Source organism: Myotis myotis, unplaced genomic scaffold (assembly GCF_014108235.1).
Source record: "Myotis myotis isolate mMyoMyo1 unplaced genomic scaffold, mMyoMyo1.p scaffold_m19_p_14, whole genome shotgun sequence".
Taxonomy (NCBI): domain Eukaryota; kingdom Metazoa; phylum Chordata; class Mammalia; order Chiroptera; family Vespertilionidae; genus Myotis; species Myotis myotis.
In genome coordinates, this window is record NW_023416318.1 from 33,076,016 (window position 1) to 33,089,267 (window position 13,252).

At 43.2% G+C, this 13,252-nt stretch overlaps 1 protein-coding gene across 6 annotated transcripts in view; it reads left to right on the forward strand.

Moving 5' to 3' along the window:
- The window catches only part of THADA (THADA armadillo repeat containing), a 299,278-nt gene that overhangs the window by 203,710 nt on the left and 82,316 nt on the right, over positions 1-13,252 (forward strand). For all 6 annotated transcript variants that reach the window (XR_004971855.1, XM_036334726.1, XM_036334724.1 and 3 more), the window contains one exon: positions 1,269-1,384. Coding sequence is in view for 5 of the 6 variants with exons in the window: in XM_036334726.1 (XP_036190619.1) it covers positions 1,269-1,384 (116 nt within the window). In the remaining variant the exon portion in view is untranslated. The remainder of the gene's footprint in view (positions 1-1,268; positions 1,385-13,252) is intronic.

A 13,252-nucleotide genomic window follows, 5' to 3' on the forward strand; every position in this document is an offset into this window, starting at 1 on the left:
AGAATGACACCCAACCAACCGAGTCACACGGGCCAGGGCACATACAGTAAATTCATCACAATTTATTTTTTTCTTTAAACGAACGGTGGTCAGTATATATTTGTTGTTGGTAATTACAGATGTCTGACCCCAGAAAACGTGCCAACTCCGACTTGTGTAGGGTCCAATGACTCTAGGTCTCTTTTATCTTGGCCCCTTGCTCTTCTCTACTCCATTCCATATGTAACTCTCAATTATGCCCCTCACTGACATGAGAGAAAAAGAAAAACTTGAATCTTATTGCTGAGAAAGAATCATCTGCAGCTCTGGTGAAGGATACAGTAGGGAAAGAAAACAAACTGAGTTTTAAAATAGCCTTTCAAAGTTCTTCATGTGCTTATCTGCACTTGCTTTGCTCACCCACCTCCTCCTTGATTAAGATAAGGGCGACTGAAGGATTTCTCTGACATGTGTCTTTCTCCTTGGCACTGGGTAAGGTCAGAGGATCTCATCTATGCCCTTGTCCGCTTTCTTTCTCTTCTGCAGGTTTGTACTCCTCACAAAGGCCTCGTTGATGTCATATCGGAGTGTGAATCCATGACACAGGGCATGCACACTTGCACGTGCCCTGTATCATGTGTCTGCTGGAACTGTGGCCTTTGTCCTAAATATAGACATCCAGAGATAGAACAGGATATGTCCTTCTCTGCTTAATTCTAATATATAATGTCATGTAAGAGTGAGAAAGTGGGGTGTGTCTGCCTTGCTGCCTCCACTCCTGACATCTCAGCAAAGACCTGCTAAAAAATCTGAATAGTTTACAGACGTCGCTGTGGAGTGTTTGCAAAGGCAAGCGTCCTTGTGGCCTGTTTCTTTAGCCAAGCCTGTTCTGATAAACCCAGACATGTAAACCAGTTAGATTCTCAGACTTAGGCTTTAAGAGGTACATTTTTTGTGAGTGACTGCTAACATAGAGAAAGATGTTTGCATTTCTTTGCTAAAACCAACTTACAGGTTGTTTGTAACTAGTAAGCTCTCGTATCAAATGATTGTCTGCTTACCTTTCTTTGGAATCATGTATGGAACCCAAAGCACAGGTACGTGGGTTACTTGCCACTTGCTACATCCTCCAAAACCAACAAGCCTTTTGCAAAGAGACCGGAGCCACATTCTGCAGGTGTCTGTTTTCTTTGAGGGGAATATTTGGAGGAAACCTAAAAGGGAGGAACTTGCATTTAGAAAAAATATATTTTCACAGCAGATATTGCTTTTTCTCTCCTTTGGTTTAGGTTTTTCATTTGTTACAAGCCTTCTCGGACTCCAAACACAGAATGAATGCGCACTTTCAGCAGGAGCTGGCTGATGTTGCTGTTTGTACCACAGCCAAGCTCTGGCTGGCCAAGAGGTATGTTACAACCCCTCGTGAGCAAGGAGTTATCAGGGGTTAGGAATACATTGGAGAATTGCTGTTTCTAGTTGTGGGAGTTTTAAACGTCATTGGCATGAGTTTTCTAAACTTATTAGAGTATTTATCTTTTTAGAACTTTGGGTTGTGGTGAAGAAAGAAAAATATTTTCTTGACAATTTTTCTAAAGCTGCTGTGTGGCTGGGGGGCATGTAATATGGCTTTTTATCTCTCCACCAATCAGCTTATTTTTATTAATACCTGCTATGTGCCCAACCCTGTGTTAGATACATTTTGTTCTTCCTCCTGGCCATTGTTAGTTTATTCTAGAAAGTTCACACTTTTCTGTGTGAAAAACGGAGGGAAAGAATACAGTGGGGCCTTGACTTACGAGTTTAATTCCTTCAATTCCTTCCGAGACCGAGCTCGTTAAGGAGCTCGTTAGGGAGCTCGTTAACTCAAATTACTCTGTCAACTCAATGCAAAAAATCGGCCAAAAGACAGCTGGTATCTCAAAAAACTCCTTAGTTGGGACACTAGTAAGTCAAGACCCCACTGTATCTCATTTACTTAATAGGAAATCCTCTCTGTAACACTGTGTTCAAATCACTGTCGGACAGTGATGTTGCGAGGACCCTGGTGTGTCCTCTGTAAGTTCCAGCAGAGGCAGCCTAGTGGAGGACCACATGCTACCACATCCCATGCTGCGTATGTTGTGTTTGATTAAGAGTCAATATGTTGGTTGCCTAAAATAGCAGCCTCTTTTTAAATTTTTTTTAAAATATGCTTTTGTTCACTTTTCTTGGGCTTCCCACCTTATATGGCAAAGCAAGTGATGGGTAGTCTGAGGCCTGCAATTCAGTGTAATTCAACAAAGTACTGTTGAGCACAGACTACACACTAACCTTTGTGTTAGGAGAGGTAGGGATGCAGATATAGAAGAACTAGTCCTGGCTTTAAGGAGCTCACATCCACGAGATGAAAAAGATGTGTAAATAATTTCCATCCCATATGGTAAGTATGATAACAAATGTATGTAGTAGGTACAGAAATAGCCCAGAGGAGGGGCAGGGGAGATCTAGCATTGCACCCTTCAAAAGATGAGAGGAATTTTGCTAAGTGGCCAGGGCAGGGAGGGGCATTCTAGGCTCAGGTAATGTCTTAGGCAAAGACATGGCAGTATAAAGTGGCATGGTGAGTGTGGAGAACTCTTCTGGTTTAAGTATAAGGTACATGTGGCAGAAAACGAAGCTGACGAGCCCTGGCCAGAGTGACTCAGTGGGTTGAAGTGTTGTCTCATACACCAAAAGGTTGTGGGTTCAAGTCCCAAGTCGGGGCACATACCCAGGTTGTAGGTGTAATTCCTAGTTGGGGTAACCAGTCGATGTTTCTCTGTCACATCGATGTTTCTCCCCCTCTCCCTTTCTCTCTCTCTAAAATCAATAAAAACATATCCTTAAAAAACAAAAAAGAAAGGAAAGGTAGCTGAAGAAATACTTGAACCACACATTAAATTCTAAAGGAAACGTTTAGTGAAAGGGAGCCAGTGAAGGATTTCTCCATGTGTGGATGTGAGTCTCCATGTTTTCCTAAGCACCTGTAGCTTTGGACAGGGATATTCATGGGAAAATTTTTTAGTGTCTGAAATGCCAATAAAGTGATGGTTAATCTCTCATTTTTAGCCCAATTTTTTTCTCTCTCTCTTTTATTTAAAGAGTAGGAGTTAATGGCCCTAGCTGGTTTGGCTCAGTGGATAGAGCATTGGCCTGCCGACTCCATTCCGGTCAAAGGCACATGCCCAGGTTGCGGGCTTAATCCCCAGTAGGGGGTGTGCAGGAGGCAGCCAATCAATGATTCTCTCTCATCATCGATGTTTCTATCTCTCTCTCCCTCTTCCTTCCTCTCTCTGAAATCAATAAAAGCATATTTTAAAAAAGAGTAGGAGTTGATGTACCATAAACCACTTCCATAAGCCTAGTATCATTTCACTTCTGTGTGGCTTCTAGACAACTTCCCCCCAGGTGCTTTTTTCAGAACAAGGAACTGTTGATTATATTTGTGCTCTTCTATGTTTACCAATTCATAGGCCAGACCCTCTCGCTATTATTTCTAGGTTATCAGGAAGTCAGGGCTCTCCAGAAACCATGCAATTGAGACCCCTGCTTCCAGCTTGACTGGCCCAAGACAATACTGACTCTCCTGTTTGCTGAGGAAGGAGTTTCTGCCCCCTTAGCTTGCTATCCTTTCATGGGTTTCATAGAAGTTCTTCATTCACTGGCTTGATGGGCCAGTTCCTTCTGTTTGGATAGGAAGGAGGAGATAGAGTAGGAGGCCAGCCATCTGAATGGACCTTCGTGTTGTGCAATGCCTGAAGATGGATGACAAAACTGGAGAAGTCCTTCTGGCCTCCTTTAACCTTCCCTGTGCTTCCAATGCAGTTTTCTAATCAAGCTTTTCATCATCGTCACCCCCACCCATCTTCTCTGATTTTTCTCCATGATTTTCCAGGCCTAGAAAACAAAGGCATGAATCACTGCAATTCACTGGGTTTCCACCTTCCTTGCTGAGAGTCCAGGAAAGCCACTTATTATGTTTCCAGTACAGTCAACACTTTATTATCCAAGTGTGAACTTTACACTTTGTGGGTGGTCTGTAGATGGTTCCTAACACCAGGCTTCCTCTTACTACCCAACACTTTTACCATATTAATCAGCATGTGTTCAGGGCCTAAAATAACGTTTGGGAGGAAAATACATTGCCAGAACACAATACATTCCAAAGCCATGGATCAGTTTTTCTGTATTATTCACACCATTGTCACAGTAACCTTGAGGTTCCTGCATAAGAAAGTATAGAATAGGATATAAGTGACGGAGCCTCAGTCTGTCACACACCTGCCCTGTCCCTGAGGTCCTCTTGAGAGTGTTGCTACAGGAGGTGTTTGTCTGCGCTCACAGCTCCTTGCTCACATGAGCTCTGGGTCCTAGTGGGCCCTTCTCAAAGTCAACCCTGTCTTCACATTCTCACCTGCCTTTCCCCGGGAAGACGTCACAGGGCACAGTATTCCAGATTCCTCTGCTGAAGAGGCTCCTTTGTGTCCCTCACAATTTACACATGAAGGAGGAATCAATGTTCCTTTGTGCCTCCTAAGGACTTCCTGTATCTTTTGATATAAGTTATGAAACATGAATATTATTGAAAAAAAAAGTGGGTTTAATTTTTCCCCCCTCTATTTGATCATTAGCCTGAGTTCATTCAGTCCAATAAGAACAAAAACATTAGCAAGGATGTCATTTATTTGTCCTTTTATGCTGAAAGAAGGGTGTGTGTTTTTAAGTTCATTGGAGCCATTGGATAACCAATTCAGTTTTTAAAATTTTGACCTTGAAATTGGGGCACATAAAATAAAGACTTTTGTCATATATTTCTGTTTTGACTTTGCAAGATTAATAGGGATTTATATGAGGTGATTAAGCAATAGCCACGGAGTTGTTGGGGAATTTTGGGTGATGAATGGCCAGCTGGCAACATGGCCAGAGCGGAGGACTGGGCTTCTGCTCTTACAGGCCGCTTTTCATTCCAAGATGTCAAAGTCTTTATAGAAATCAGCTCATTAATCCTGTAAGTCCCTTCCTTTCCCTTTTTCCTCCATTCCTCCCTCCTCAATCTAGTTTACTGTCTCTCTCATGGTGTGAAGGCAGTTTACCATCTATTGGAGGAAAACTAAGCTGATCCAGGTCAGAAACAGTGAGAATAGGGGTCAGCCACCGTCCCAGAGAGGCTGACTGTGGGTGTCCCAGAAGAGGAGTCAGCACAGTCCCAGATCACGGCCCATCTGCCACCCTGGCTGTTCGCAGGCTCCAGCTCCACTGTCCCAGCTGGATCATAGGCTCTGCCTGAATAGGAAGGACTTTTTTAAAGTCTTGTCAAGCCCTGGTTGGTGTGCTCAGTGGTTAGGCATCAACCCGGCCACCAAAGTGCACATACTTGGGTTGCAGGATGCATACAGGAGGCAACCAATCAATGTGTCTCACATCTCTATCTCTCTCTCTCTTTCTCCCTCTCTCTTCCCTTCTTCCCTCCCTCCCTTCCACTCTAAAAAAAGCAATGGAAAAAATATCCCAGGTGAGGATTAACAACAACAACAATAATAAAAGCCCTGACAAGCAGGACTAAGAGGAGAAAAGATTTATTTACTTTGAGAAAGTTACTATTACATAGGACTATTACAATTTTTACTAAAATGTAAAATTACTATTACATTTTTTAGATGTCAATTCGGTTATCTAGTGTTTCCTTCGGTTATAAAAAGAAAAAAATAAGTGTGGATGTGCTTTATTTTAATAAATGTGGTGAACTAAATGGTCTACCAGACTATACAATGGATGATGGAAGTGATGAACAGGAAGAAAGACATGTCCTACTAAATTTTTTCATTTTTTTCTTGATTGTCAGTGTTGTATATGCTTATCATAGAAAATTGGTCAAGTATAAAATTTGGAAGAGAAGTGAATATAAGTCTAATCTTACCGACATGCAGAGGTTTTTAAACCTACTGATGCCAGGTCTGACCTCTGATTGTTTTGGTTTAGGGTGTTGCCCAAGCGCCAAGAGATTCTAAAATGCAGTCAGATTGAGAACTGCTGATGTTTTCTTGTGCATTCTTGTGTCTCTCATCGTCCTGAGGGAGGGGGTCAAGGGATGAGTATTGGGTAAAATAGCAGTCATGCTAGAGGGCACTTGTATTTTTCTTCTGAGACCAGTGATTCATTGGAGAAAGATGGATTGACAGTTTCTCTAGCCTGCTACCCAGGACATGTAGCCGTTAAAACTTTAGTTCCACAGATGTGCCAGTGTGAGGGCCATACCATTGTTTCATATATGGGTGAATTTCTGAAGTTGGTTACCTAAGTTATGTCAATTGATCTTAAAAATGCCATTTAAACCTGATACTCTGTTGTGGTTGATTGTCCTGGAAATTCATGGCCCATTTTCATTTCTTGAGGTGTTGCTTAAATAGAATAGATGATTCTTATATCACTTCATTCAACAAATACTGATTGAGCATATTAAATACAACAAGTGTTTATTTAACCCACTACATCATTGTAGCAAGGGCAACAAAACAGAGTCTTGTCAAATAGAATGATAGACCTAGAACTTTAGTACTGAAAGAATCTTAAAGGTTATTGTAGTCTACTCCCATCCCCATGCATATGGGAAAGGGCAGCCCAGAGAGGTCAGGGAACTGCCCATCTCACACAGTTACCTGACAACAAGCATTTGTTGAGGACTTGGCTCCTTACTTCTTGTTGGGCTCTTTGTATCGGGCCACATTTCCTCCATCTGTCCAGACAGTGTTTTTATGTCAAGGCTCTGAATGGTGGTAACTTAAGCATTCTTTAGAGCAGTGCTTCTCAGACCGTGGTATGCACATGAATCACCTAGGTATCTCCTAAAATGAAGACTTGCATTCAGTCAATCTAGGATGGGGCCTGAGACCCTGCATTTCTGACAAGCTCCAGGCGATTCCAGTGCTGCTGGTTTGGGGACACAGTATGTATTTTGAGGGCCAAGGGTCAGAGTAGCAGGCACTGTGATCATTCAGCCCCCTCTTTGAAGTACTCCCTCCCTTTATACCCTCATTCTCAAGGGCCTGTGACTGGAGCTTGGAGCCACAGGATAGGACTGAGGCTACTGAAGGGGTCATCCCAGAATTGTTTCCCATCCACCTGGGATGACCTGCACTGAGGGACCGCATGACCCCAGCGCTCTCCTAGGGAGTCCACACTCCTTTGTCTGGGCAGCCATCCCAATGGCCTCAGTGCCTGGGGTAGAACCAGTGCTTTGTTGGCATGCAGTAAGTATTTATCATTTGAAAAATAACAGTCTGGTATTCTGGTGAGAAAAACAGGCTCTCAGGACTATAAGAACAGGTCCGAAGGTTACAAGGAAAGCAACCTTGGGAAATAAATTTTTGAGAAAAACAGTGCTGATGCGGGGGAAGAGATGGTGGAGGGAGCTAATGTTTGTTGAAGACCTAATCTTTGTACTATACCTAATGACTTGTTACCCCAAGTTCTTATTTGCAAGAATTCTTAACTATATGATCCATCCCCTTTCCTGTACAGCTTCCCCCTCAGTGATCCTGATACTCCCTCCACGAGCTCCTCATTGCCCCAGTACATAGACTTCCAGTCACTTCTGCGTGTCCTTCCCTGTCCGTCCTCTCACCCATACTCTCATCTGTTCTCCCCATTTTCCCTCTTACTTACTGATCCCCACTAAGCTGAGGGTCCGCCCCTTGAGGCCTGTGGATTTAAATGTGTGCGGAAAAATGCTCATAGAGACAAAGCCAGGGCTTGCTTTTGTGTGGCAATCCCAGTGCTTCCCCAGGGGGTCTGTGGCCAGCTGCAGAAGTTCTGGTTTGGGACTCTGTTTTGCTTTACAGCTGAAGACAGCATTTATTTTCTAACCACCAGATTTATTCACACAAGAGACTGCACTTCCCAGGCAGAAATACTGGGGTTTAGGTCTGATTCCACTGTCCCTTAGCCCTTCCCAAATCCCTCGTGTCTCTTGGCCTGGTCCCCTCCCAAAGGAAAAGTCCCTCTATCGTCACTCCTCCACTCGAAATAGAGTCCTCTGTTCTTTGCCACAGCTGCAGGTTGCTGTTACTCCCATGCCATTGAAATGAATCCAGTCAAGAAGGATTGTTAAAATATTCAGATGATCATGTGGCATTTTAAGGCTATCATTTGTGGTCCCTGCCAATACTTTAAGGGAAGCAAGTCTGAACAGGGGTGGTTAGTTACATAGCAAGTTTCCAGGCATTGCTGGGGGTTGGGTTTTGCTTTTGGTTTGTTTCTTCTTTACTCTTTCTTTTTCTTTTTTATCAAAATAAAAGTTTTCCCAGTATTCCCCTCCACTCCCTTTTTAAAAGTGCTTTTCTTTCAACCCCTCCAGATTTTATTGGAGAGGGAGGTTCTCATTAGGACCCCTCTTTAATCCTCCAACTCAGCCCATTCAAAGTCTCCTTGGGCCTCATGCATATTTGAATGATGAGAGAAATGAAGTTGGTGTATTTTAGACCTCAGCTTGTTGACATTTGTTTGCTTCCCTTTCAGACTTCTCAGGAATGTTTAAGGTCATGATATCTTGGAATGAGATCCTGTTTGTATTTTTTAAAAACAGAGAGAAACATTAAGTTAGCATATTTTAACCCAAACCAATGGACAAGGTGAAAAACATTTTCATTACATAGTCCTTTTAAAAATATGTCAAGTCTCGCCCTGGCCCGTGAGGCTTAATTGGTTGAAGCATCATCCCATGCACCAAGAGGTGGCAGCTTCGATTCCTGGTCAATCGATTCCCTGTCAGGGCACATAACCAGGTTGTAGGTCTGATCTCTGATGGGGCACAGGCAGAATAATCTCTCTCTCTCTCTCTCTCTCTCTCTCTCTCTCTCTCTCTCTCTCTCTCTCTCTTCCTCTCTCTCTCAAAAAATAAAAAATATGTCAAGTCTTGAAAGAATAAGCTGTTAGAGAAGAAATGAAGCTTGAGGATATATGAGGTATTTCTTGTTGACAGGCTGAGCTTATGGAAACTAGTTGGTTAAGAGCAGTCAGAAGTGGTCAATATATTAAACTGAGCCTTTGAGCAAGTTGCCCAAGATCAAATTTTCTTCACACTGCAATAAGACATAAAAATAACCCTTTAATGCATTGTACATCAAAAACTCAATCCCCAAATGCTGATGCTTTCTACTTTTGAATATAGAAATCTGCAAACCTAATCTGGAGATGATAATTAGTTCAGAAATTATCTGTTTTGCTCCACTTGTAGCTCTTGGCTTATTGGGGTATTGCTGTTGGAAGGTATGTGCAATGTTGTCATTGCCCAGCTTTTAAGGGAGTACAGGCTTACAGTGTCTTCAACACATTTTCATAATATTATGTAAAACTCTAATACAGTGGAGGTTTTTCCTTTAGCATGTAACATGTTCCATCTTTTTTGATAAATCAATAGCTTGGTTACCTTTATTGAGCCATTCCCAATTAATTTAAGGCCATTCATATTCACAAACAGTACAAAGCAAAACACAGTGGGGAATATAGAGATGAATATTGTCCCTACTTCAAAAACCGAGTACGTAAGACAGGTATGGATTTAATTACTGTAAATAAGTAAGAATTTGTTAAATGCTGGCATGAGGCCAGAGTATGTTATGGGAGCCAGCTTGTGGGGGGTGGAATATCAAGGAAATCTTCTAGGAGGAGGAAGGAGTCTTTCAAAGCTTGGTGAGATTCAACTGTTAGATAAGATTACTTTTCTTAGATTGGGGAATGAGTGAGGTTATACTGGTCTAGAACCTGTGTTGCTAAGTAAATTATGCTGGTCTCATTGCCCAAGTACACAGGAAGGAATCATTGTACAGTGCCCAGCTTGTGGGAGCCACTTTAGACATATATAATGGAATCGCTATTACCAGAGTTTAGTTATGTTCCAAACTAGTTGAAAAGAAAGCTTATCCATGTGAAACAACCAACATTTACGTCCTCGTAGAAGTTCTAATTCCATAGTACATAGTAAGCATAAGAATTCAGACAAGAATGTGGACTTGGATAGTCGGGGAAGGCTTGCTAGGGTAGGTAGTATTTGAGATGGTTCTTAGAGCATGGGTGTGATTTGTAAAAACCAAAAGTGGTGGGAAAGAGCATTTCAGGATGGTGGACAACACATGTGATGTCCTACCGCAGAGAATGCATGTGCTATATTGTGGGCCAGTGAGGAGACAGTTGAAGGAGACAGGCATGGTGTGTTTTGGCAAGCAGTACAAGATCTGATAAGAGACCGGTTGTGGCAGGCCTTAAATGTCAGCCAGAGGAATTTGGACTTGATCCAAGACTTAAAAGGAAGTCAATAAACTCAGACTAGCCCTGGCAAATAGGCTGCTATCTCCATACACATAAGATACCCTGAGGAGTATATTAAAATTTCCCAGCCTCTCCCATGACCAACAAAATTTTTAGCCCTTCCTAGTGGTCAACAGAAGTCCCTGGAAACCCCTGTTGCCTACCTGGACAGTAGGTAATGGGAATAGAGATGCTGCTTGATACATCTTCTCAAAATTGCTAAGAGGACCCTAGAACCACAGAATTTATAGCAGGAAAGGGAATGCAGAGGTGATCTAATCCAGTGGAATCCTTTCTTCAAACAGAAGCTGAAGAGGAAGTTCAAGATATTGAAGATAGAAGAGATGGGAAATGTGCAGGCTGGGAGGGGGGCCATTGGTAGCCCCAAAAGAGACTGACTCCCTATTTCAAAACAAGGATCTAATCCAAACCAGTATTTGTAGATGAGGAAATAAACACAAGGGGCAGGTGATTTCTTCCTACTTGTCAGATGTGGCTGGCCCTGGAGATGGCCCAAGTTAGGGATGTAAATAGCACATTTATTTTTTGCCTCTTGATCCACTTTCTTCCTCCATGCAGGTTGATCATCACATAGAAAATTCTGCAACCCATGCCTTGGGCTGCCCAAGGCCCTCTCCCTAGAGCTGCCCTCCCTGGGCAGCTACCCATGCTCTAGACCAGCAGTCGCCAACCTTTCGGACCTCACGGACCACCAATGGTCTGCGGACCACCGGTTTGCGACCACTGCTCTAGACCTTGCCACTCTCAGCTGGCTGGCTGCTGCTTGATCTGACCAACAAATCATACTAACATGTTACTAAGTCCTAATATGGGTCATACACTTGTTTTTTCAGTAGTGGTCTTTTGGAGACCGTACCTTTAACTGAAGTCAGTAACTCTGAGTGCAGGTTTCAGGTAACACCCAGACATGGCCGGAGGGCTTCTGTAGGCCTCACTTGGCCTCCTGCTTCCCGCCCTCTTATGAGCTGACTCAGCCTTGGCACATTTGCTCTGCATGGCCAGGCTTCAGGCTGCCTCCAGGAGGCTTGTTGGGCCTGTGGGCTGGTGTTATGTGAATGGGCCAAGGCAGTGGCTTTGAGAGAGACCCTCCAAAGCCTGCTGTCCTCCTGCTAGTAATGCCCAGACTTCCTTGGCCAAAGGACTGGCCCACGCAACTTCAGGAGCTTCTTCCGGGTCTCCATCCCTGAACCAGAAAGGACTCTCATCAGCCCAAGGTCCTCTGTTCCTGGGCGACTACAGGGAGGGTCACTTGGAGAGGCACTCAGTGGGTGGGAAAGCCTCTAGCCTGTGAACGCACCTTCTGAATTTGAGGAGAGGCAGAGTACACTCAAGGTTAGCAGGTCTGGGTTCTGGTCCCGGCTCAGCTACTTAACCAGTGATGTGTGGCCTGTAATTTGGGGGCGGGGCGGGGGGCTCAGTGTTTATCTGTCAAGTGAGATGCTCTAAAATGACAGTGTGAAATAGATGAGGGCAGAGAGGGACATAGTGAGTAATGGGTAGGAAAGTATAAAAGAGCTAGACATGGAAATATCTATTGTCAAATAATTAAATCTTTATCAATATAATCGGCCATGTTGAAAATAGGCCTTTGTGTTGATCTCACAGAAGCAGCTGTGCTCAGAGCCTTGCCCTTCACCAGCCTGGCTACCAGGACATAACACTGGAGCATGAGGCCGCAAACCAAAATACACTTGTTTGGCACAGCGTCTCACTTTTCATCTGATTGTGTTTGGGACACGCAGATACAATTTGTCTGGAAAGCCTTGATGCTATTCTTGGTTGTTGCCCTGATTTTGGGTAGGTCACTTGAGCTGTATGAGCTACTTTGTGGATTTATAAAAATAGGAATAATAATGCCCTTTAATAGTATTTTTCTTCTTACAAAGATAAAACAGGAATCTTTTTTGAAGATATAACTTTTAATAAAGTGAAGTTGATGTTATTTTATCATTATTACTGTATGGCCAGGGCTAATGTCCAAGCGTATACTTTGCCGGGTTCGCATTAGCACAGTTCTGTTGACTATGCTGTTTGAAATTCTCACCTTCTGTCCTAGCTGGGTGGCTCAGTTGGTTGAAGCATCATCCCATACACCAAAAGGTTGCGGGTTCAATTCCTGGTCAGGGCACATACCTAGATTGCAGGCTTGATCCCCAGTTGGGGTGTGTACCAGAGGCAACTGATCAATGTTTCTCTTTCACATGATGTTTCTCTCTGCCTCCCCTCCCCAATTCGTCTCTCTCTACAAAGCGATGGAAACATATCCTTGGGTGAGGATTAAAAATAAAATTCTCACCTTCTCATGCAGGTTCTAGAAGTTTTCATTAACCTCACTTATTTATCTTTTTTATAATCCTGGGGAGAAAGTAAGGTTTGAAAAGAAAGGGGACTTCTGTTAGCATTTTATATAATAACTGAAGCTATATATCCTCCAAGCCCCAAACTGTACAATAAAAGTTCTCTTGGATACTACTTTTCTCCCATAATTCCTAGCACATAGCTTATTAAGTTATTAACCAGCAATTTCTCTGGCAGCATATTAAACTTAACTTTTAAACAAGTCACAGAGGGGGGGAAACATGCATCTCTCATAAAAGGAATAAAAAACATACACCCTCTAAAAAGGTTTCCTCAGGCTTTGAACAAATCCCAAGTCCCACACAAGGTCTCTTTTTCCTCATTCTCTGCACATACTTGAGTGTTAGTACATTAATGAGAAAAAGATGCCCCATAGAATGATGGAAAAATATGAGGCCTCTAGGGTGTGGGAGGCTCCCTGGGGGCCCTCAGAAAAAGCAGGTGACCCCAACTGGAGGGAAAGGCAAAGCCTGGGCATTGAGGTTGTGGGCTCCTCATAGGCAGTAGCATTCCCAGGGAAGCAGAGTGGCTGTGACTTCAACCCAGACCCAAGCAGTACCTCCTGCAGACTGCC